This window comes from Hemitrygon akajei, chromosome 1 (genome assembly GCF_048418815.1).
Source record: "Hemitrygon akajei chromosome 1, sHemAka1.3, whole genome shotgun sequence".
NCBI classification, from domain to species: domain Eukaryota; kingdom Metazoa; phylum Chordata; class Chondrichthyes; order Myliobatiformes; family Dasyatidae; genus Hemitrygon; species Hemitrygon akajei.
This window is the reverse complement of record NC_133124.1, coordinates 50,095,417-50,121,798: the sequence shown is the minus strand read 5'-3', so window position 1 is coordinate 50,121,798 and position 26,382 is coordinate 50,095,417. Positions and strand designations below refer to the sequence as shown.

The 26,382-nt window shown below is 42.2% G+C and overlaps 1 protein-coding gene and 1 long non-coding RNA gene across 2 annotated transcripts in view; one reads left to right on the top strand and one right to left on the bottom strand.

The window, feature by feature from the left end:
* The window catches only part of prkdc (protein kinase, DNA-activated, catalytic subunit), a 236,238-nt gene that overhangs the window by 62,949 nt on the left and 146,907 nt on the right, over positions 1-26,382 (bottom strand). The window contains exons 58-62 of the mRNA XM_073042713.1: positions 25,544-25,733; positions 19,925-20,134; positions 5,487-5,599; positions 3,043-3,174; positions 574-753 (exon numbers count right to left, since the gene is read on the bottom strand). Coding sequence (XP_072898814.1) covers positions 574-753; positions 3,043-3,174; positions 5,487-5,599; positions 19,925-20,134; positions 25,544-25,733 — 825 coding nt within the window. The remainder of the gene's footprint in view (positions 1-573; positions 754-3,042; positions 3,175-5,486; positions 5,600-19,924; positions 20,135-25,543; positions 25,734-26,382) is intronic.
* The window catches only part of LOC140726411 (uncharacterized), a 63,619-nt gene continuing 62,080 nt past the window's right edge, over positions 24,844-26,382 (top strand). Inside the window, exon 1 of the long non-coding RNA XR_012098626.1 lies at positions 24,844-24,937. This is a non-coding gene — a long non-coding RNA (uncharacterized lncRNA). The remainder of the gene's footprint in view (positions 24,938-26,382) is intronic.

Below are 26,382 nucleotides of genomic sequence, written 5' to 3'. Positions count from 1 at the left end.
ACACCTACGGCTAGTGAAGATACAGGAATGTCTTTTTCTGCTTCATTACCTGATAAATATTAAACAAGACAGGCAGTGAACTTAAGACAATTTTAACAAATAGCTATTGTAGTAATGTTTTTTTACTGCTCATACATTTCCTAATGGCTATGATCTCAATGACAAACAATGGAGAACTTACTAAGGTTCACAGTAAACAGTTCAGAAGCAGATTCAGAATTTATTATGTCTTCTATGACATTAAATTTGTTGTTTTTTGCAGCAATACAGTGCAAAGACATAAAATTACAAAATAAACATACGATGCAAAAATTATAATCGTGTGGTGTTCATGGACCATTCAGAAATTTGATGGCAGAGGGGAAAAAGCTGTTTCTGAGTTGTTGAGTGTGGGTCTCCAGATTCCTGTACCTCCCCCCTGATGGTAGTAGTGAGAAGAGGGCATGTTCTAGATAGTGATGATCCTCAGTGACGGATGCTGCCTTCTTGAGACAGAAAGAAAATAATTGTAGCCTAATTGCCCCTCCCAAAACAGATCACAAGTGCTACAGATTCTAACTACATTGCCCTTACCTGAATACAGGTGACAAATGGTGGAAAACATAAGGTAGTGCTGGTCAGCAAGGAACTAAAATTTTCCATCAACTTTTTGCCAATACTCTTCATTTCAGCAGTTGGCGTTGATCTCTTCACTTCTTCCAGAATTCCAGAAAACAGGGCACTGAAGAGCTGTTTAGCAAGTGAGTGGTCTTTCTGCAAAACAATGACAGGTCCTCGTTTCCCCTCTATAGCTGTCTCATGAGAATTCATTTACAAACAAACTGAAACAGAGATATGGACTAAGTGGACTTCTTCAACAAGTGTAAACAGGCATTTATGTCCATCGTGATTGATTTGGAACTGAAAGCCTGCTGCTCAACCTTGCTTTCAAAACAACTTCCCATTTTGCTCTATCTTGTTCCTACAACTTTTCACCGTTTTCCCATGCATAACATATGGATTGTAATCACTCGGTAGCTTTATCAAGAGCTGGCTGCAAATTTTTCTCACAAGTTACCTTTAAGACTGATAACTTACAGAGCAAATAATTTAACTATCTTTTTCATGCCTGCACACACGCATACACACTTTTTTTTTTAGGCACTGTATTCACCCCTCTTGGAAGTTTTCATGTTTTATTATTTTACAACATTGAATCACAGTGAATTTAAATTGGCTTTTTTGACACTGATCAACAGAAAAACTCTTTCATGTCAAAGTGAAAAATGATCTCCAAATTAATTACTAATATAAAACACAAAATAATTGATTGCGGGAACATCCACCCTCTTCAAGTCAGTACTTAGTAGATGCACCTTTGGCAGAAATTACAGCCTTGAGTCTGCATGGATAGGTCTCTATCAGCTTTGCACATCTGGACACTGCAATTATTCCCCTTTCTTCTTTACAAAATTCCTCGAGCTCTGTCAGATTGCATGGGGATCATCTGCTCCTATGTCTTATGAACAGCCCTTTTCAAGTCCAGCCACAAATTCTCAATTGGATTGAAGTCTGGCCACTCCAGGACATCAACCTTGTTGTTTTTAAGGCATTCCTGTGTAGTTTTGGCATTATGCTTGGGGTCATTGTCTTGCTGGAAAACATATCTTCTCCCAAGTTGCAGTTCTCTTGCAGACTGCATCAGGTTTTCCTCCAGGATTTCCCTGTATTTTGCTGCATTCATTTTACCTTCTACCTTCACAAGCCTCCCAGGGCCTGCTGCAGTGAAGCATCCCCACAGCATGATGCAGCCACCACTGTGCTTCACAGTAGGGGACGGTGTGTTTTTGATGACGTGTGTGTGGTGAACTAGATATACCTGTCTGACTGCTCCTGTGGCTCCTCCCACAGACCCCTGTATAAAGGCGACAGTGGGCTGCTGCTCTTCCTCATTTCCCCAGGATGTAGTGTTGTTTATTCTTCCAGTCAATAAAAGCCGATATCTCGCTTCCTACGTCTCAGCGTGAGTTATTGATGGTGCATCAGTGTGGCATTTGGCTTATGCCAAACATAGTTTAGTCTGATGGCCAAAAAGCTCAATTTTGGTTTCATCAGACCATAGAACCTTCTTCCAGCTGACTTCAGAGTCTCTCACATGCACTTTTGCAAACTCTAGCCGAGATTTCCTGAGAGTTTTTATTCCAGTGGTTTTCTCTTTGCCACTCTCCCATAAAGCTGTGACCGGTGAAGCACCCGGGCAACAGTTGTTGCAAGCGCAGTCTCTCCCATCTCAGCCAGTGAAACTTGTAACTCCTCCAGAGCTGTCATAGGTCTCTTGGTGCCCTCTCTCACCGGTCCCCTTCTTGCACCGTCACTCAGATTTTGAGGACGGTCTGTTCCAGGCAGATTTACAGTTCTGCCATAGTCTTCCCGTTTCTTGATGATTGACTAAACTGTACTCCAGGGGATAATCTTGCATCCATTTCCTGACTTGTGCTTTTCAATAACCTATTCATGGAAGTGCTTGTAGTGTTCTTTTGTCTTCGTGGTGTAGTTTTTGCCAGGATACTGACTCACCAGCAGTTGGAAATTCCAGATACAGGTGTATTTTTACTACAATCAATTGAAACACCTGGACTCTCCATTTGGAGATGCGGAGGTGATTTCCATTTAACTAATGTAACTTCTAAAACCAATTGGCTATACCAGTGATGATTTGGTGTGTCATATTAAAGGGGGTGAATACTTAGGCAATCAGTGATTTTGTGTTTTATATTTAGATCACTTTGTAGAGATCTGTTTTCACTTTGACACGGAAGTGTCTTTTTCTGTTGATCAGTGGCAAAAAAGTCACATTAAAATCCAAATTAAATCTGATGGTGAAAGGGAGGAAGCTATTCCTAAAATGTCGACTGTGTGTCTCCAGGCTCCTGTACCTCCTCCCTGATGGTAGCAATGAAAAGGCGGCATGTCCTGGGTGATGGGAGTGATTCAATAAAGTAAAATCAAATCTATGCTAGTCTATAAATGGTTAAGGGTTAAAGGCTAAAGTTAATCACAGACCTGAGCTAGAGCCTGCAATGGAGCAATCAAACTGCTAAATTTGATCTGAATGTCGGGCAGATCTCCAACACGATAACATCTGTAAAGAGTGACTGCTGCGTCACGTTTCATCTCCCGGGCAGTTTTCATTTCCTGAAAAACATTGAGATTTTTAATGTAAGTATCTTTACCCCTTGTCATAGATTAACTCACAATCTATTCTTATCCATTACAAAATATAGCATCGCAACTTTGTGCTAAGTTGCAATGACCAGTGGTGAACTTCCATGACCATAATCAGAAGCAGTTCTGAACCACGGTATGTCAGATAAAATCTACTTAACCCCTTGGTCCTGCAAAATCTTACTAAGCTGAAAGGGAAAGTGAGAAAAAGAATCAAACTGTTGAAGATAAAATATGAGAACAGAATGGTAATTAACGTTAAAATATCCAAATAAAAACTTCTACCTGCTTGTCACTTAAATGAACCACAAAATGTTTGCCATTTGCCAGCCTTTTGGAACTTCCCCTATACCTAGGGAAGTTTGGAAGATTCGTTTTTGGTCTCTATCCCACTTCACAGTAATCTGGGGAGAGTTCCTGGGACAGGTTCCTGCAGGTTGTCATAACCGCGGGGGTGGGGGGGGTGGTAAGCTCCCTCTACTTATAAATCTTCCCAATGGTGTGCATCTCAAACAGCCTTTGACATGCTGTCCACGTTTGACTACCTCTACTAACAGGAAAAGGGGCAAAGTCATGTATTGGCACCTTAAAACCAGTTGCTTTGGGGAGATGAGGCTCATCAGCAATGGCTGACGGCTCATCTTGGAGAAGGAAAACTCAGATTTCAAACTTCTACTGTTTGTGGCTACACCCACTCATGGGTTAGGTTTCAGGAGTAAAAGCTGAGGATAAATTCCAGAGTTAGAATCCCTCAGGCAGTCCTACGTCGAGTTCAACGCTGACTAGCAATTCCTGCCACACCACTGGTACCAAACTGTACTAGTCTCTGCCATTCCATTGGATTCCTCAGCTGCGTAGAGAAGGGGAGCCTACTGCATGAGCAACAGCCTGTTCTCCATAGTGTCCTGCCTTGGCTTACGTAGACAGCTAGGACGCAGCATCCTGTGTTGACCTCAATTAGTGGACGGCCTACTATGGGTGAGATGGACCTGAGTGCATAGTTCTCTGAAAGTGTCATCACTGGGTCATTAATGAGTTTGACGTGTTAAGGAGTTCATCAAGCAGGGCATTGTAGGTAGGAGAAGGGAAATTATGGTTCAGTAAAACAAGAGACCAGTGTGTGTACAACACTTGTGGGGTATTGTGTACTATTACAAGAAAGAGGTTATTAAAGTAGAAAGGTTCAAAGAGATGTTTCCCAAGTTACAAAGAAAGATTGCAGAGATTAGGACTTTGAGAGTTTTGGCCCGTTATCTAAGAAAGGATGAGCTGGCATTGGAGAGGGTCCAGAGTAGACTTGATGGGCAGAATGGCCTAATTCTGTACCTATATCTTATGGTCTTATTCTTGGAGACTGAGGGGCGATTTGATAGAGGGATATAAAATCTTGAGGGATATAAGCCAGTTGAAAGAACACAGTCTTTTCCCAGAGAAGGGCTGCTAAAGGAGGGCAAAGGTGAGAGATTGAAAGGGGCATCAGGGCAGTTTTTTCATGCCAAAGGTGATGAGAGTTGGAATAGGAAGCCAGAAATGGTGGTTGAGGCAGGCACATACAAATGCCATCTAGATAGGTTCGTGGATAACAGAGGTTTAAAGGCCAACACAGTCAGCACGGATGAATTGGGCCAAAGAACCTGTTTCCGTTCTGTATAACCCTATCACTCTCATCTTGGGTGCATCTCATCGGAAGCAGAGAATACTCATTGAGAGAACCTGCATTTAGGTTTCCTACATTCCTGCAAAAGAACAATGGTACTAACATGCAATCAAGATGTAAAGCATTAATGCAGCCACACTGTTCTTGCACGACAAAAATAAGAACAAAGTAGAACAAGCATTAGAAAATAGAAACTCTTCTGAAATATTCTCAAACATGTACAGGATATTCATAACAGTACTTGAGAGAACCAGCCCAGAAATAATTCAATCCGATTCTTTATAATGCAGGGCTGTAAAATTCCATGTTTAAAAAAAAATTCTGAAGACAGAACACAAGCTAAATTATAGTTAAATATAAAGGTCCATATTTCTACTCTCATCTTGGCTCATTCAGTTGGTGCAGACTTCCTGTGGAGGGGCAATTCAAAACAACGTGCTCTAACATCCTTTCTGTTCAAAAAAAAATTCTCGATTCAGTTTTCAGTGTATGAAATGTTGGCAACATTGTGATAGACTGTGGCGACAGCAGTGAAGTAAACCCTTGTTTTGGAAACACGAGCTGTGGGTTAACTTCAAAAGATGTTTGTAAAGGACAGTTCTCACAAAATCCAAAGTAAAATTACCTTTGCACGATACTTTTCTTCAATGTTCCTTCTGGCAAAGATCAAAGTCTCTTTTTCACGATCTTTGAGGAATCGTCTTCTCAGGCGTAGGATGTCTGCCCTCTGATCAGTAACTATTACAATGTGTAAAAACATTTGAGTTGATTGCAGATGACGTTGCTCACAAATAATATTGCTGTCCCTAAATCTGTAAGACTGCATTCTGTGCATTGTTGTGTTTTCTGTCCTAAGGTAATAACACCTCACAGCTCATCTGCCCACTCACAGCCACTTCAACCTCCCCCTAAGCGGATTCACCCTTCATTGAAATTACAGCTGATCTGATCGCACATCCATCTATACCCATTTCATTCAATGCCTACCAAAAAAAGCAGCTTAGCTAGAAAATTAAATCAGAATCGGGTTTATTATCACTTATACGATGTGAACTTTGTTGTCTTGTAGTATTAGTAAATTGGTTTATTATCGTCATACGTACGGTCTCAAAGCAGCTGCATCCATCATTAAGGACCCTCATCGCCCAGGGCGTGCCCTCTTCTCATTACTACCGTCAGGCAGGAGGCACACAATGACTGTGTGCACCTGAAGGCACACACTCAACAATTCAGGAATAGCTTCTTCACTCCTGCTCTCAAATTTCTGAATTGAATTGACTTTATTTCTTACATCCTTCACATACATGAGGAGTAAAAAGCTTCTCTGTCTCTGTCTAAATGTGCAATTTATAGTAATTTGTAATAAATAGTATGCACAACAGGACAGTCAATATAACATACAAATACAATTATATCAGCATGAATTAAACAGTTTGATGGCCTGGTGGAAGAAGCTGTCCTGGAGCCTGTTGATCCTGGCTTTTATGCTGCGGTACCGTTTCCCGGATGGTAGCAGCTGGAATAGTTTGTGGTTGGGGTGACTCGGGTCCCCAATGATCCTTTGGCCCCTTTTTTATGCACCTGTCTCTGCAAATGTCCTGAATAGTGGGAAGTTCACATATACAGATGCACTGGGCTGTCCGCACCACTTTCTGCAGTCGTGCAATTGAGGGAAGTACAGTTCCCATACCAGGCAGTGATGCAGCCAGTCAGGATGCTCTAAATTGTGCCCTTGTTGAAAGTCCTTGGGATTTGGGGACTCGTACCAAACTTCTTCAACCATCTGAGGTGAAAGAGGTTCTGTTGTGCTTTTTTCACCACACAGCTGGTATGTACAGACCATGTGAGATTGTTGGTGATGTATATGCCAAGGAACTTAAAGCTGTTCACCCTCTCCACCTCAGATCCTTTGATGTCAATAGGGGTTAGCCTGTCTCTATTCCTCCTGTAGTCCACAACAAGCTCCTTTGTTTTTGCGACATTGAGGGATTTGTGTCAGAGAGATGACTTCTTCTCTGTAGGCTGCCTCGTTATTATTTGAGATAAGGCCAATCAATTAGTATTGCCAGCAAATTTAATTAGCAGATTGGAGATGTGGGTGGTGATGCAGTCATGGGTATACAGAGAGTAAAAGAGGGGGCTTAGGACACAGCCCTGAGGGGCACCTGTGTTGGGGGTCTGAGGGGCAGAGGTGAGGAAGCCCGCAATTACAGCCTGCTGACAATCTGACAAGAAGTCCAGGGTCCAGCTACACAAGGCAAGGTGAAGGCCGAGGTCTCTTGAGTTTCTCGACGAGCCTGGAGGGAATTATGCTGTTGAATGCTGAACTGTAGTCCAAGGACAGCATTCTCATATAAGCATCCCTCTTCTCCAGATATGTCAGGACGGTATGTAGAGCAGTGGCTAATGCGTCAGGAGGCGAACAGAGCCGATGGAGGCTGGTTTCTGTGATATGTTGAGCTGTGTCCACAACTCTCTGCAGTTTCTGGCGGTCATGAGCAGAGCAGTTGCCAGGCCAAGCTGTGAAGCACCCAGAGAGGATGCTTTCTAAGGTGCATCGATAAAGTTGGCGAGGGTCAAAGGGGGCATGCCAAGGTTCTTTAGCCACCTGAGCATGCAGGGGCTCTGGTGAACTTATTTGTCATAGTTGATCCAGGATAGGCTAATTGGTGGTAATGTTCACCATTCTCAACCTCAGCACTGTGGATAGCAGCATGTGCACTGTCTCCCTTCCTAAAGCCAATGACCAGCTCTTTTTGTTTTGGTGGTACAGGTGTTTTCCCCCCCCCCCCCCCTTACAAAGGTAGAGCGTTCCTATGAAACCTTTCTTAGCCGAGATGGCATAAAGCAAAGAACCATTAATTTATATGGGAAAATTTTTCTTAAAAGCGAAAATCCTCTTTGTAGTGCGCAAACAGGTTACAAATGTAGGTCTTTTGTAAAAGCGAAGTGGCATAAAGCGAACATTCGTACAGTGGGGGACACCTGTACTGGCAAAGGTTGCTGTTGTGACACTAAGTCAGTCTCTTTCTCTTCCCCCCCCCCCCCCCCCACCCCTCTACAAACTTCTCGGTGGAGTTAGTGCAGAATATGGCCACACACAGTGTAACAGCATAAATGGCAGTGCTTCATTCCCAAATGAGCTCAATGCCTCTTATACAGGCTTTAAAAGGGAGAATAATAATATGCCTATGCAAATCCCCACAGCATCCAGTGACTATGTGATCTCTGACTCGGATACAGATCTAACATTGCCAATGCTAGAATATTGTTTATTAACTGCAGCTCCACCTCTAATACGTTAATTCCAAGCAAACTTATCTACAAACTCTTAAACCTAGAACTCTACACCTTCTTTTGCAACTGGATCCTTGACTTTCTGACCAACAGACTGCAATCAGTAAGGACAGGCAGCGATAACTCCAACATAAATATCCCCAACACTGGCATCCCTGAAGGATGTGTCCTTAACCCTCTACTCTACTCCCTATGCACTCACAACTGTGTAGCCGTAGGTTGTACCTTTACTTCTTGTAGATTGCTGGATAGTGGGCCTTGAACATCACATATCTAGCCTTCAGCAGACTGAATTTTCGGGTTCATCCAGGGCTTCTGGTTTGGGAAAACTTGGTATGTTCTCAAAGGCACTCACTCATCCACACAGATTTTGATGAAGCTGATAATGGCTGTGGCATACTCATTCAGATCTGAAGGTGAATCCCTGAATATGGTCCTGTCCACTGATTCAGAGCAGTCGTACAAGTGCTCCTCTACCGCCCTGACCGTACTTCTGTGGTCCTCACCAATGGTTCTGCGGTCTTTATGCCGGGAACAGTAGTACAACCAGGTGATTGGACTTGCCATGGTTTGGGCAGGGGGTGGCACAGTAAGCCTTCTTGATGATGGTTTAACAGTGATGGAGTGTGTTGGCTCCTCTGGGTCGTCAGGTGACATGTCTGTCAGGTGACATGTCTGTCAAAGACTTCTTCAAGCTGGCCTGGTGGAAGTCCCCTTAATGTAGATTATAAATTATTTACCTCTATCATGGCCAAACGATTAGAAGAGTTTCTACCCATACTGATACATAGGTTTTATACAACAACGCCAAACACAAGACAATATACGAAGGACACTTCACATTATGGATAAAATAAAATCGAAGCAATAGTGATAAGCGTGGACACTGAAAAGGCATTTGATTTGGTTAATTGGAATTTTCTTTACAGAGTTTTACATAGATTTGGTTTCCATGACACAATTACTAAAACTATACAGACACTATATGACAATCCTACTGCTAGGATTAAAATCAATGGATAATTATCAAATAGTCTTACCCTAGAAAGGGGCACAAGACAGGGTTGTGCACGGTCACCGCTACTCTTTGCATTATATCTGGAACCATTAGCTCAATACATTAGACAGAATGAAGCTATCAAGGGAATTACTATTAAAGGGACAGAGCATAAATTGCCTTGTTACATAGATGACACTTTGCTCTATCTAGGGCAACCAACATACTCTTTACCTAAATTGATGTAATCCTTTGAACAATATGGTCAATTATCAGGATACAAGATCAACATAGAAAAATCCTAATTACTTTCATTTAACTATAGCCCACCAAGAGAAATTGAAAGTAGATATCCCTGGGCATGGCAGACAGAGTCTTCCAAATATTTGGGCATCATTATGCCAAAAGATTTGGCAAAATTATCAGAATGCAATTATCAGCCTTTATTTAAAAAAATTAAGGAAGATTATGGCAAGATGGAACCTGATTCCTTTTTTTAGTCTCAGTTCAAGGATTGAGTCTATTAAAATGAATATACTGCCCAGACTGTTATAGCTCTTTCAGACCCTACCAACAGAGATTAATCAAAATCAATTCAATGAATGGAACAAGATGTTATCAAGGTATATTTGGCAAGGTAAAAGGCCTAGAGTTCATCTCAAAACTTTGCAATTAACCAAGGAAAAGGGGAGATGGGGCCTACCTTCTCTTAGAGATTATTATTTTGCAGTACAGTTGAGAGCTATGATATGTTGGTGCAACATCATATAGCGCTCAATGGAAAACATTGAGGAGGGGATATTTCCCATCCCCATACAGGCAATTTTGGCTGATAACAACCTACAAAGGTACAGAAATACTATTGATAACCCATGGGTGAAATGGACCCTTAAAAAATGGAAAACTATTATAAAAGAATATAATATAGAGGGAGATATTGCAATTCTTAAATGGTGTGCATATGACTTGGATTTTACGCTGAATAAACTGGATGCTAGATTTAAGGGCTGGATAGCTAAAGGAATAACAGTTCTTTGCAATATAATGATAGAAGGAACACTGTTCAGTTTTGAAATGCTTAAAGAGAAACACTTATTAGAAAAACAAGATTTTTAATCGGTATTTACAGATGCGACAATATGTTAATAGGATGGTTAAAAATGTAACCAAGACAAGAACATGCTTGATAGAGCTATTTAGAAAAGCATATAATTCAGATAACGGTAGTAGAATCATTTCAAGCGTGTATAAGGATTTGTCAAATCTTAAAACACATGCGACTTCGTACATTAAAACAAAATGGGAAGAATGGACAATATGGAGGTATCTATGGAAGTGTACCAGTTCACAGAAATGGAGGGAGTTCGGATGGAAAAACCTGATGAGATATTTTATTACACCCTCTCAGAAATCCCATTATGATAGTAACCTCCCTGTTTGCTGGAGAAATTGTGGAAATCAAAATGCAAACCATTATCATATTTTTTGTGAATACCCTTAGGAAGTAAGACCATATATTTTGGGTATATACCTCAAGAATGGTTGAAAAGAGATAAATATTTAATGAATATACTGCTGGTGGCTGGTAAAAACTCTTACTAGGAAATGGTTATCACAGGAGAGCCCAACCTTAAATGCATGGACAGAAATTACAATGGATATTTACAAAATGGAGAAGTTAACAGCATCTGTTAATCATAAGTTGGAACAATTTCATTCATACTGGGAAAAATGGTTTAACTATGTAATACCTCATAGGCCTAATTTTATCCTCACAAATCAATGAATATGTTGTAAAAAAAAGATCACTCCCTACTTGTACATAGTTTTCTCCCTTCGCTTGTTCTTTCTTTCCTCTCTTTTCTGTAAGTGTAGACCTCAGATAAATACTATGTGGAGATTTGTGGCATATGTGACTATATGATATATATGTACAATGTCTGAAATACATTTTATGGAAATGTTTGTTTGATGATGAACTCAATAAAAAATAAATCACAAAAAAATTAGGTTTAATGACACCAGCATATGTCGTAAAATTAGTTAACTTAGCAGCAGCAGTACAATGCAATATATAATAAAGAGAAAAGGAAAACTCAATTACAGTAAATGTGTGTGTGTATGAGTTAAATTAAATTAGTCCAAAGAAAACAGGAAATAATAAAAAAAGTGAGGTGTTTATGGCTTCAATGTCCATTCAGATATCAGATGGCAGATGGGAAGAAGCTGTTCCTGAGTGGTTGAGTGTGTGCCTTCAGGCTTCTGTACCTCCTTTCTGATGGTAGCAATGAGAAGAGGGCATGTCCTTGTTGGTGGTGCCCTTAATGATGGAAACTGCCTTTCTGAGGCACTGCTTGTTGAATTTGACCTGGATACTACAGAAGCTAGTGCCCATGATGGAGCTGGCTAATCTTACAACCCCCTGCACCTTAATCTGATCCTGTGCAGTAGCCCACCCACCCCATCCCTCATACCAGATAGTGAGGCAGCCAGTTAGAATGTTCTTTGCGATACATCTGGAGAAATTAGCGAGTGCTTTTGGTGATATATCAACTCCCCTCAAATTCCTAGTGCAATACAGCCGCTGCTATCTTGCCTTCCCTATTGCTGTATCAGTATGTTGGTCCAGGTTTAGTCCCCAGAGATACTGGTACCCAGGAAATTGAAATCACTCACTCTCTCCACTTCTGATCCCTTTATGAGGTGATCACCTCTACCAGGTGAAACCTTAAATCTTAGGCTGCACTGCCTTGCTGGTAACTCATGGTAACTTTCGTAATGGTGCCAGTGATTTTGCAAAATGGCTTCAATTGGTACAGGAGCCACAGATGTGCAGACAACTGACAGAGGCCGTGCAAGGTGCAGTGCCATTAAACAAAAGGTAAAATGGGGCTTCAAAATAAATGTTTGTAATAAATATATGCAGAAGCAAGGGAAGTATGGAAGGGAAGTGCCTGAAGGGAAGGGGACTTCTATTCAATGTTTCTTGTGGGTGAGATACGTAATTATGTTACAGAAATGCCCAGGAATATTACTATCATGCTGGAAAGTGACAAAAAATTTATTTTGTCAATGAACGGTTCCAATGTATGTGTGGAACAAAACCCAAAAGGTGAACCAAAAACTTAAGACTACAATTGTTGTGTCTCCAAAATCCATTAAAATACTTCAGACCGTCAGACACTGGAGCAGAATCCGGCCCATTGAGTCTGATTCGCCATTCCATCATGGCTGATTTATGATCCCCGTCAACTCCATTCTGCCGCTTTCACTTAGTATCCTTTGAGGCCCTGACTAATCAGGAACCTATCAACCTCTGCCTCGGGTTCTGAAGGAAGTAACTGGAGAGATTGCGGAGGCATTAACAATGATCTTTCAAGAATCGATAAGGTTCTGGCATTGTACCAGATGACTGGAAAATTGCAAATGTTACTCTGCTATTTAAGAAGGGTGGGAGGCAGCAGAAAGGAAACTATAGACCTGTTAGCTTGACATCGGTGGTTGGGAAGTTGTTGGAATCAATAGTTAGGTGTGAAATTATGGAGTACTTGGAGGCACGTGACAAGATAGGCCAAAGCCAGCATGGTTTCCTGAAAGGAAAATCCTGCCTGACTAACCTACTGCAATTTTTTTGAGGAAATTACAAGCAGGATAGACAAAGGAGATGCAGTAGATGTGGTGTACTTGGAATTTCAGAAGGCCTTTGATAAGGTGCCGCACATGAGGCTGCTTAGCAAGATAAGAGCCCATGGAATTACAGGGAAGTTACTAGCATGGGTGGAGCATTGACTGATCAGCAGAAAACAGAGAGTGGGAATAAAGGGATCCTATTCTGGGTGGCTGCCGGTTACCAGTGGAGTTCCACAGGGGTCGGTGTTGGGACCACTGCTTTTTACGATGTATGTCAATGATTTGGACTATGGGATTAATAAATTTGTGGCTAAATTTGCCGATGATACAAAGACAGCTCGATATTAATACGCAGCAGCCTCTCTGGACTCTGGATTGGGGATTGCCAAATGTTACGTGGATTTTCTGGTGTAGTCTGTTTTGTCATATGCTTTTGTGATATCATTCTGGGGGAACGCTGTCTCATTTTTAAACTGCATTGCATTTGTGGTTTCTAAATGACAATAAACTGAATCTGAATCTGATTGAATGGCATAGCAGACTCAATGGGCCAAATCGCCTACTTCTGCTCCCATATCTTATGGTCTTAAATGTACTCAATGACTTGGCCTCCACAGTTGCCTGTGTCAATGAATTCCGCAGATTCACCTCTCTCTGGTCTTAGACTCACCACTGTAGGAAGCATCCTCCCTACATCCATTCTATCCAGATCTTTAAAAATTCAATAGGTTTCAAAGAGATTCCCCCCCCCCCCCCAATCCCTGGAATCATTCTTGTTAACCTCATCTGGAGCCTCTCTAATGCCAGCCCATCTTTCCTTAGATAAGGGGCGCAAAATTGCTCACAATGCTCCAAGTGCGGTCTGACCAATGCCTTATAAAGCCTCAGTGTAAATAATTTCTCTTATATTCTAGTCCTCTTGAAATAAATGCCAACATTGCATTTGCCTTCCTTACTACCAACTCAACCTGCAAGTTAAACTTTAAAGAACCCCACACTAGGATTCCTAAGTCCCATTGCTCCTCTGATTTTTAAATTTTCTCCTTGATTAGAAAATATTCTATGCCTTTATTCCTTCTAACAAAGTGCATGATCAAACATTTCACTACGCTGTATTCCATCTGCCACTCCCTTGTGCATTCTCCTCATCTAAGTCCTTCTGCAGACACCCTGCGTCTTCAACACTACTTGCCCCTCCACCTATCTTTGTATCATCTGCAAATATGGCCACAAAACCATCAATTCTGTAATCCAAAACATTCACATACAATGTGAAAAGAAAGAATTCCAACACCGACCCCTGCAAAATACCACTAGTTACTTTCAACCAATCAGAAAAGGTTCCCTTTACTCCCATTCTTTGCCTCCTGCCAGTCAGCCAACCTCCTATCCATGCTAGAATCTTTCCAGTAATACCCTGAGCTCTTATCTTGTTAAGCAGCCTCATGTGCCACACCTTGTCAAAGGTTTTGTGCAACAACATCCTTTGTCTATCCTGCTATTTCTTCAGAGGATTTCAACAGATTTGTCAGGCAAGATTGCCCATTAAGGACACTATACATAATTTTCGCCTATTTTATCGTGTGCTTCCAAGTTCCCCGAAACCTCATCATTAAAAATGGACTGCAACAGCTTTCCAACCACTTAAGTCAGGCTAACTGGACTAAAATTTCCTTCTGCCTCCCTCACTTCTTGAAGGGTGGAGTGATATTCGGAATATTCTAGTCTTCCAAAACCATTCCAGAATCCAGTGATTCTTGGAAGTTTTTAGTTGCCTCTTGTTGGTTTTAAAAGCTTCCCAATCATCTAACTTCCCACTAGTTTTTGCTATATTTTATGCCCTTTTCTTTGCTTTTATACTGTCTTTGACTTATCTTGTCAGCCATGGCATTAGAATACTTCTTCATCTTTGGGATGTATTTATCCTGTGCTTCTGAATTATTCCTAGAAATTCCCACCATTGTTGTTCTGCCGTTATCCTTGCCAATCGACTGGCTCGCTTCTCTCTCATGCCTCTCTGATTCCTCTGGCTGTTGTTGTTCTTTTTCTTTTCCGGGCCTTGTGGCACATCGGGCAGCACATTGCCATATCTTGAGCATTTTTGTCTGTTTTTTACAAAGCCGAGTTGCTAGCTTGACATTCAACCCAGTGCAGATGAAAAGTGATCAGGGAGCTGGTCAGTTTTGAACCAGGGACCACTCACCTTGAAGTCCAGTGCAGATGCCACTAAACCACTGGCCAGCTTGATAATTCCTTTTAGTTCACTGTAATACTGATACATCTGACTTTATCTTCTCTCTCCCTCTGAAACTTCAGGGTGAATTCTATCATATTATGATCATCGCTTTCTAAGGGTTCCTTTACCTTAAGCTCCCTTATGAAATATGGTTCTTTACATAACACCCAATCCAGACCTGATCTTCCCCAAGTAGCCACAAGCTGCTCCAGAAAGCTATCTCATCAGCATTCTACAAATTTCCTCTCTTGGGATCCAGCAACAACCTGATTTCCCAACCTACCTACATATTGAAATTCCCATGACTATAACATTTGTCTTTTTAAAATGCTTTTTCTATCTCCCACTGTAATTTGTATCCCACATCCCGGCTACTATTTGGGGGCCTGTATAAATACACGGACTAGGAGGGCCGGAATGGCCTGTTTCCATGCTGTGATTGTTATATAAAACTCCCATCAGGGTCTTTTTACCTCTGCAATTTCTTAACTCTACCCACAAAGATTTCAAGTCTTCTGATCCTATGTCACCTCTTTCTAAGGATTTGATTTCATTTTTACCAACAGAACCATCCCACACCCTCTGCCTACCTGTCTGTCCTTTCAATATAAGGTGTATTCTTGAATGTTAAGCTCCCAGCTGTGATCTTGCAGCCACGAATTTGTGATGCCCACAGCATTGTACCTGCCAATGTCTAATTCCGCTACAAGATCTTCTACATTATTCTATATACTGCGTGTATTTAAATATGACACCTTCAGTCCTGTATTCATCACCCTTTTTGATTTTGTCCCCATATTACCTTCAACTCATCCTACTGACTGCAATTTTGCCCTACCATCTGCCTGTCCTTCCTCACAATTCACTACACACTGCATCTACTTGTATACCAACTGCCTCATCCTCAGCCCGATCATTCCGGTTCCCACCCCCCTGCCAAATTAGTCCAAGTCCTCCCCAACAGCTCTAGCAAATCTGCCCGCCAGTCTTTAAGAACGGAGGAAAGCAAAAGAAAGGAAATTATAGGCCAGTTAGCTTAACCTCAATGGTTGGGAAAGTGTTGGAGTGTATTATGAAGGATAAGGTTTCGAGGTACTTGGAGACTAATGGTAAAATACGTCAAAGTCAGCGTGGTTTCTGTAAAGGGAAACCTTGCCTGAAAAATCCGTTGCAGTTCTTCAAGGATGTAACAAGCAGGGTGGACAAAGGAGAGGCAGTGGATGTCATTTACTTGGATTTTCAAAAGGCCACACATGAGGTTGCTTAACAAGATAAAATCCTATGGCATTACAGGAAAAAGATACTGACATGGATAGCAAAAAAAGGCTGACTGGCAGGAGGCAGCAAGTAGGAATAAAAGGGGCCTTTTCTCTTTGGCTGCCGTTGACTAGTGGTGTTCCTCAGGGGTCAATATTGGGACTGTTGCTTTTCACATTGTCAATGATTTATGTAATGGAATGGATGGATTTCTAGCAAAGTTTGCAGCTGATACAAAGATAGGAGGTTGGGTAGACACAGTGCTGAGGAAGCAATGCAATCGCAGCATGACTAAGACAAATTGGAAGAACGGGCAAAAAGGAGGCAGATGGAATACAGTGTTGGGAAATGTATGACAATGCATTTTGATAAAAGGTACAATATTGCAGACTGTTATCTAAATGGGGAGAAGGTTCAAACATCAGGGGTACAGAGAGACTTAGGAGTCCTCGTGCAAGACTCCTGGAATGTTAATTTACAGATTGAGCCTGTGGTAAAGAAGGCAAATACAATGTTGGCATTTATTTCAAGGGAAATAGAAATTAAAGGCAAGGAGATAATTCTGAGGATTTATAAAACACTAGTCAGACCACACTTGGAGTATTGTCAACAGTTTGGGCCCCATATCTCAGAAAGGATGTGTTGACATTGGAGAGAGTCCACTAGCAGTTCATGAAGATGATTCCAAAAAGGATGGGCTTAACAGACAAGGAGCATTTGGCAGCTTTGGCTTTGTACTTCCTGGAGTTTAGAAGAATGTGGGGAGATCACATTGAAACCTACCGAACATTGAAAGGACTAGATAGGGTGGACGTTGAGAGGATGTTTCCTATGGTGGGGGTATCCAGAACTAGAGGGCACAGCCTCAAAATTGAGGGGCAACCCTTTAGAACAGAGGAAAGGAGGAATTTTTTAGTCAGAGAGTAGTGAATCTGTGGAATGCTCTGCCACAGACTGTGGTGGAGGCCAAGTCTGTGTGTATATTTAAGGCAGAAGTTGATTGTTTCCTGATTGGTCAGGGCATCAAAGGATATGGTGAGAAGGCAGGTGTATGGGGTTGAGTGGGATCCAGGATCAGCCATGATGCAATGGCGGAACAGACTCGATGGGTTGAATGGCCTAGTTCTGCTCCTGCGTCCTATGGTCTCATGATATTGGTCCCCTTGGGTTCAAGTGTGACCAGTCCTTTTTGTACAGGTCATACCTTCTGCAGAAGACACCAGTGATCCAGAAATCTGAAACCCTACCCCCTGCAGAATTCCTCAGCCACATATTCATCTGGTAAATCATCCTATTCCTACCCTCACTAGCACATGCGTGACACACACAAGCAGCAATCCAAAGATTCCTCCCCTGCAGGTCCTGCTTTTCAGCTTTCTACCTAACTCCCTATATTCTCTCTTCAGGGCCTCCTCCTGTTTCCTACCTATGCCATTGGTACCAATATGTACCACAACTTCTGACTGTTCACCCTCCCCCTTGAGAATGCTGTGGACCCGACTCGAGTCCCTGACCATGGCAACTGGGAGGCAAAATACCATCCTAGTGTCTTTATCACGTCCACAGAATCTCCTGCCTCCTCCCTTAATGATGGAATCCCTGATCACTACCGCACTCCTCTTCGCTCCCCTTCCTTCAGAGCCACAGAGCCAGACTCAGTGGCAAAGACCTGCTCGGGGCAGCTTCTCCCTGGTTGGTTGGTTGTATCCAAAGCGGTATACTCATCATTGAGGGGAATGGCTGCAGGGGTACTCTGCACTGTCTGCCTATTCCCTTTCCCTCTCCTGGCAGTCACTCAGGTACCCGTGTTCAATGCAGGTACGCTGCAGCTCCCATCAATCGCCCCCTCATTCTTCCACATGAGCCAAAGGTCACTGAGCTGCAGCTCCAGTTCCTTAACACGGTCTTTGAGGAGCTGCAGCTCAGTGCATTTTGTGCCAATGTAGTTATCAGGTCTCCCAGAGTTTCCCACATCACATGCAAGGAACACACCACTAACTCTGGACCCATTCTCAATGCGCTAGGTATGTATTAACGGGAACAAAATACTTACTAGAAACTTAATTTGAGGCCGCATCTTAATGCAAACTTAGTGGTTGCTCAAGCCGGTTCTCACTTGTTGAGCCAAAACCACTCTAACACTGCCCACTTCAACAATGGCCACTCTGCTTACAGGTCTTTTCTTTTTATTGACTCAAGAAAGACTCACTCCCAATAAAGGCTGATTTATTCTTCTGCGTAGTAACCTACACCGTAGCCTTCGTAAGTGGCCTGCACCGTTGTGAGCTTTTATACCTGTGCGTTGGTGTGCCTGCGTCGCTCTGCAATTCACTGCCAAAACGCTAGTTTCTATGCCACTGTGTAGAGTTTCTTCGTGTACTCCAAACAATGGTGACTGAGCGCATCATGTTGGAGTTGGAGCTAATAAATGTTGAACAAGAGTTACTTTTATTGAAATTACCGCAACACAGAAAAGAGAGAAGACGTCGGAGGAGATGGTACGTATGACCATTGAACGGACTGAGGCAGAAGGAGGGTGAATTTTCTGTGCTTGTCCGGCCACTGAGAGACATGGACGAGGAAACGCATTTCAAATATTTTCGGATGTTGGCAGGTAGATTTGACGATTTGGTTCATTGTCTCCAACCATTTATTTCACATCAGTGTACAGTATGCCTATAGACAGGAGGAAATGTGATGCTACCAAGCGGACCAATCACAGTTGTTGTGGGCTGCATTGCCGCGACGCGCAGTTACATTTTTGGAGAGGTGCACGTCAGGCTACGGCATAGGGTAGGGCGTAGGGTACAGCGCAGGTTACGCGGCTACGCTGTACTTACAGCATTCATTTGACGCAGAAGCATAAATCAGCCTTTAGACTTGCAGTTTTCAAATGGCTCCCTCCCTTCAAAATGTCACTGCCTCACTTGTTACTTCAAAAATTGACTCACTCCCGACACACTTGCAGCTTTCATATGGCTCCCGCTCTGTAAGATGTCATACTCTCTCTCACTACTTCAAACAACGTCTCACTCTGGTTCGCAATAACTTCTCTTAGCAGTATTACAAAATGTTGCTGAGACCGCAATTGGAGAGTTGCGTACAGTTTTAGTTTTCCTCTTATAGGAAAGACATCATTAAACTTGAAATACTTAGGAGGATAGTGTCAGGACTTGAGGACCAGAGTAGAGGGAGAGGTCAGAGGTCCTAGGAGCATCAGAGATTAAGTGGCGACCTTGTCGCGGTGTACATGACTTGCAGGAGTATAGACAGGGTGATCACACATTGTCTTTTTCCAAGGAAAGGGGAACTACAAACTAGAAGACAGAGGTTTTAGGTGACAGATGAAAGATTTAAAATGGACCTAAGGGACAACTTTATCTCGCAGAGGGTGGTGTGTATATGAGATGCCAAACAAAATGGCTGGGGCAGGTATAATAATAACACTTAAAAGACATTTGGATAAGTACTTGGACAGGAAGAGTTCAGAAGAACATGGGCCAAACACGGACAAACGGCACTAGCCTGGTGGGCACCATGTTGAGCGGTGCTGGGCAAGTTGGACTAAAGAATCTGCTTCCATGTTGGATTACTCTCTGAATGGTCATTCAATATTTAACACGGTTAGATGCTATCAATATGGTACCTTTTGTTTTATCGTTGGCCTCATCACCAGGAAGACCCAGTCTTTTTTTGCCAAAGTCTTGACCAAGTGGTTTCGGAGCTGCTCTCAGTGGCCTCTCACTCCACTTAGAATACACAAATAACGAGGAAGACAGCGAGTCAGACGAAGGAAGGGAGTACTCTGCAAATGTGTCCAAACTGCTCCCTGTTAACCAGTTAAAATTCCGTACACCTAGGAAAAAATATAAAAAATGAATTCAAATATAATAGTCATGCTTTATATTTGTAACATCTTTTACTGAAAAACTAATTTAGGCATCTGAAAAGGTATTAATAATTTCTAGTAATTTAAAATTTCAAAATTACAACAGATGTTAGTGTCCATTGGGATTTGAATCAGGTTTATTATCACCGACATGTGTTGTGAAATTTGTTAACTTATCAGCAGCAGTTCAACGCAATACATAATACAGAAGAAGAAAAAAATAACAATAATAAATAATTCAATCAATCAATTACAGCATACGTATATTGAAAAGATTTAAAATCGTGCAAGAAGCAGAAATTATATATAATAAAAAAGTGAGCTTGTGTTCACGGGTTCAATGTCCTTTTAGGAATCAGATGGCAGAGGGGAAGAAGTTGTTCCTGAATCGCTGAGTGTGTGCCTTTAGGCCTCTGTATCTCCTACCTGATGGTAACAGTGAGAAAAGGGCATGCCCTGGGTGCTAGAGGTCCTTAATAATGGATACTGCCTTTCTGAGACACCACTCCCTAAAGATGTCCTGGGTCCTGAGTACCCAAGATGGAGCCAACTAAATTTACATCCCTCTGCAGCTTCTTTCGGTCCTGTGCAGTAGCACCCCCCCCCCCCCCCCATACCAGACAGTGACGCAGCCTGTTAGAATGCTCTCGACGGTACATCTATAGAAGTTTTTGAGTGTATTTGTTGACATGCCAAATATCTTCAAACTTCCAATAAAGTATAAACGCTATCTTGCCTTCTTTATAACTGCATCAAAATGCTGGGACCAGGTTAGGTCTTCAGAGATCTTAACACCCAGGAACTTGAAGCTGCTCACTCTCTCCACTTCTGATCCCTCTATGAGGATTGGTATGTGTTCCTTCGTCTTACCCTTCTTGAAGTCCAGAATCAGCTTCTTCGTCTTACTGACGTTGAGTGCCAGGTTGTTGCTGCGACACCACTCCACTAGTTGGCATATCTCACTCCTGTATGCCCTCTCGTCACCACCTGAGATTCTACCAACAATGGTTGTATCATCAGCAAATTTATGGATGGTATTTAAGCTGTGTAGTCATGGGTGTAGAGAGAGTAGAGCAGTGGGGTAAGCACACACCCCTGAAGTGTGCCAGTGTTGATCGTCAGCGAAGAGAATATGTTATCATTAATCTACACAGACTGTGGTCTTCCAGTTAGGAAGTCAAGGATCCAATTGCAGAGGGAGGTACAGAAGCCCAGGTTCTGTAACTTCTCAATCAGGATTGTGGGAATGATGGTAATAAATGCTGAGCTATAGTCGATGAACAGCATCCTGACATAGGTGTTTGTATTTTCAGGTGGTCTAAGGCCGTGTGAAGAGCCATTGAGATCGCATCTGCCTACTTACTCCTCCTCAACTTGGCGACAGGACTACGAGAATCGGTACTTTAATACAGTGATGTTCTGTCAAGGCTGGAATTTATTGCTTTCTCAGCTCCCCTGAGAAGACAAGCTGCAAGTTAACTAAGTGCTTAAGTGATGATGGTTAAATATCAAAGTTCAAAGTACATTTATTATCAAACTATGTATAAATTATGCAACCTTGAAATTCATCTGCATACAGGCAGCCACAAAGCAAGAAACCTGAACGAACCCAAATACGCAGAGAAATAGGAAATTAAAAGCACGTTACCAAGCAAGCAACAGCGTTCTGAAGCCAGAGGTGACCCGTAGCCTCGGTCTCAGTTCATCATATAGTGGGACAAATCACCATACAGTTTGCTGACATGAAGTGTGTAGTGGCCGGAGGAGCCTCACAGACTCAGCGTAAGGAGAGGCGAGTAGAACCGACTCGGCCCTTGCCTCTGGTCCTCACACCCTGCCTTTCCATTCTATCTGGCCCGGTGTTTACATTGTCCAAGTATTGGATGGTCCCACGCACAGGATCCGGACCCTGCCACAGTGATGTGCTCTGGCCACTGCCGGCCCCTTACACGATCTTTCCAAGTCAGCACGGCTCTCAGATGGATCAAACCTCGCTCCAGGTTTGGGAGGACAGGCTCTGAAACAACTCCTCTTCAACTTTTCCCCGCTCCACTTGCTCCAACTTCATCTCCGGAGTTTCAGCTTCTTCACTTCTCTCCAACTTCTGGAAGATGCAGGAGTGGGACCCGTTCTCAGGGTTTCAGGACCAGCTGTTGTTCAGGACCGACGCCAAGGGGTCGGCCTGAGAGGCGGCCTAGTGTTTGGAAGCCCAAGTTCTCAGGGCTCTGGAGATGGGCGGATCAAGAGTCGGTGACATGGCAGGAGACTCGTGCGCTGTCGGGGAGGCCAGAGAATCTTTCGCTGTGGGCTTGAAGACCTGAGATCTTTGCGATCTTTGGGCACAGAGCTCGTAAAAAGCAACAATATGCACTTTTTAACATCGTAAACCAGCAGGTTGTTGTTATGTCTCCCGTTCGCTGTGAAAATCGGGGACATTTCCCTCTCCCTTATTAGGGAGAGGGAGAGAACCTGTGGGTTGGCAAATGCCGGATGAATTGCGATAGTCTTTGGGGTAACTGCAAGTCTGTGTCTTTGCTATCGCTTAGCTCACGCTTGTGCTCCGTAGTGGGTGCGCTTTTTGTTTTGCCAGTGGGTGGAGAGGGGATTGTTGCTTATCGCCGCTTACGCATGAGATGGGGGAGGGGACTTTGGGGTTCTCACGTTTAACTGTCATTCATTCTGTGGGGCACTTCTGTTTCCATGGATGTTTTGTGAAGAAAAAGCATTTCAGGATGTATACAGTATACATTTCTCTGACACTAAATTGAACCTTTGAACATGCCTTGACTCATTCCGACTCCATCTCGCATCCTCATGGTTTGACCCTCATATCAGCCTGACCTTCGTTCGCCTCTTCGTTGTTTGCGGTGACCGGTTACAACTTTCCATATAAAAAGTATTACTAATAGAGTATTTAGTCAAATTTCTTGCTTTGAAAACCACTTGTAAGCTGTTGCTCACATCAGTAGCACCATTTTAAACAAACACAATGGTTTGGAACTCCTATGCAAACCAGGCCAGGTTGACTGAGATTATGCAACAAGAATAAAGCTGAAGGATGCTATTGCTCAGAGTTTTAATGACGGAAATCTGGCACAAGCGCAGACTTCTGAAAACCCCTGGCTACCATTCCCCATTCGTCCATGGGCACATCAAATTTCACGTCACATGCCGGTGATAATAAACCTGATTGTGATTCTGATCACTGCAGACTTCATCACTGGAAACAGTGAATAACAATGAACTGGAAACAACAACAGCACATTTTGACTATGTGGTTGGTCTAATGCTGCTTTATAATTTTAGATGCTCTGAGTATTGCCCTCAGTGCTTCATGTTAAGATATGGCTTGTTGCTTCCACCTAGTGACCATAGAGAGCAGCACTACAGTGAGGGGATTCAGGTGAAGTTACAATGGTTAAAGAGGATCTGACTGCACATCTGTGAAACTAGGGATTGGAAACAGCCCAGCCTGCTGGACTGGAAGTATGGACACATAATAAAGAAAGTTCCTTTGGCTAATTTTATTCATCCATTCCTCAGCTGTTCCCTTCGAAGGCAAGCTAGTTCTTAAATAATTATTATCTCCTGACCTCTATCTAATAACTGGAAGTTCCTTAACGAAATGAATGTGGGTTGTTCCACTCCAGTTCCTGTGACTGGGAGCTCCAAGCACAAGCCGGTGTTCTTAAATCAGTTGTTAGGAGGGCCAATGCCAAAAAGACATTACAGGTTGTTGTTTTGAACTTAGGTGACAGAGTGCTGTAGAAACAATTTAATTCTACATGTACAATTATAAAAGGAGAACTTCCTAATTGTATTGGGATAAACCAGACAGTTCATGGGCAGAGATGGTCAGTGAATGCTGATGTCAGGTGGTACAGTGACGTAGTTCAGAAGAGACGTTGCCTCATAGTGCCAGAGATCCAGGTTCAGTCCCAACCTTGTGTGGAGTTTGCACATTCTTCCTATGATCACGTGGGTTTCCTCCCAAATGTGTGTAGGTTAATTGGACTCTGTAAGTCATCCATAATGTGAAGGTGAGGAGTAGAATTTTGAAGAACTTATGCTCTGCATGTTGTCGTTAGTACCCAAATGCCTGTGATGTAAATTTTACAGCATGTCTACGGCTCACCTAACCTGTAGCAATGACAATAAACTCGACTTGAGAACGTGGGGAGAACACAAATGAAAAAGATTAAGGAAGCATCAATGTAAATGGGTGAACTTAAGGACATTCTCCTATGCAGTATCTCTCTATGATTCTATCTTAAAACTATTTATCTCACTGCAAGAAACACTGAAATGTTACACAATTGTGAATAACTTGAAGCTCAGTTTATAGAAGGATACCAATTATTTAATGGCATACTGATTTCTTAACTACTCAAAAACTTCCTTATTCTAGAAAGCTATTTTTAATGCGTGGACTGTAACTCTGTCAGGTAAATATTTTGATTTGTTATACCTTTTCTTTAAAAGTTATTTTAAAGAAAAGTTACAGCATCTGCAGAATCGCTTCTGTTAATGATACATCCGCTTCCAGCACTGCATGCTACAACCTTTTTCATGCATGTAAATGTTTTATAAAGTTAGGAAAAAATTTTACTTTTCATTGACTGGTTTGGTATTTGGATTTTTCCAGTGTATTGACTACTTAGTGGTAACCACAGTCACAACTACTGCACAGCAGCAATCCACTCGAGCTGACGATGGGGAAGGAGAAATCTACTTCCGATTGCTGGATCTTTGTTGCCGGCTTTCTTCAAGGTCAGTAAGAGACTGCTGGAGCTCCTCACCTCTGAAATCAGCTCATTAATGAACAACTGTATTACCTTTCGAAAAAACTTAAACACAAAGAGATTCTGCAAATGCAGAGCAGCACACACAGAAGTTTTTTTTTGTGCAGGGAGTAGGGGCTGATGATCGTGCTGCCTTCCTTGGTTTCATGGCTACCCGGAAGAGAAGCATTTCAAGTTGAATACTTCGACAATAAATTAACTTTTGAAATTTGAACCTTTGAAAATGCTGGAAGAACTCAGCAAATCAGGCAGAATCTACGGAGACGAATGAATACTCAATGTTTCTGGCTGAGAAGGACCTGAAATGTTGACTTTTATTCCTCTCTATAGATGCTGCCTGACCTGCTAAGTTCCTCCAGCACTTTGTGTGTGTTGCTCAAAAAAGCTTCATGTTCATTTTACTTCAGCTACCTCTATTTCCAGATGTTTGAAAAACTGAATTCTAATTCTGAAATGAGTGGGATTTGAACCTGTTCTCTGGATTATCAACCCAACTCCTTACCCATTATCAGAGGAAAAATGTGATGTAAACAGCACCATCAAAATTTAAAAGGATGAAATGATTTCCACTTACCAGGGTTCTGAGTTGGTGTAAACTCATAATGGGTTATGGTAGCTCTAATTTGACCATCTATTGACCTGTGACCTGCTAGAGATGCTTCTTGAGATGGGCTCCTAATACTGCTCTGTGTTGCTTGAGTTTCCACAAACAGTGGTGTAAGAATTCTGCTACGTTGATACCAACTTGAATCAATGCTATAATCCTAAGAAACAGATTGCACAGCGGTGAGTGAACTGTAAAATTTCACCCTGCAAAATGAGATAAACATTAAATTTGAATGCCACTTAAGTTACAGTCCTAAATGTTCCTCCAAAGAAATTTTTTTTTTACATTAAGGGTAGGAACTGTAAGAAGAAATATATAATATCCTTATGCACCCACTGATGCCAAATTATTCTATAAGCGTGTAACAAAGTATTGCTATACTCAAGAGAGTTTAGTCAAGTGAGAGATGTTCTTGTTGAAACATAAAAAGTATTTTCAGGCTGGATAGAGCACGTGGACGTTTCCCCTGGCAGGGGTGTTTATAGCCAAGTGTCATAGCCTCATATTAAGGGGTCAACCATTCAGGACTGCAATGAGGAGAATTTTCTTCTTCATCTTTGAATTTCTCTGCACAAAGAGAGTGTAGTGACCCATTTGCTGGGTAAATTGAAGACACAAATTGATAGATTTATATCAAAGGGTATTTACCAAGATGGCGGGAATAACAAATCCTTATTGAGTTGGCAGGTTGTGACCAGTGAGTTATACAGCGGCCTGGGCCAAGCTATTCATAATCCATTTTAACAATTTGGCTGAGTACAAATTGCTGCCATTCCAAGTTTGGCAACAATACTGAACTAGGTGGT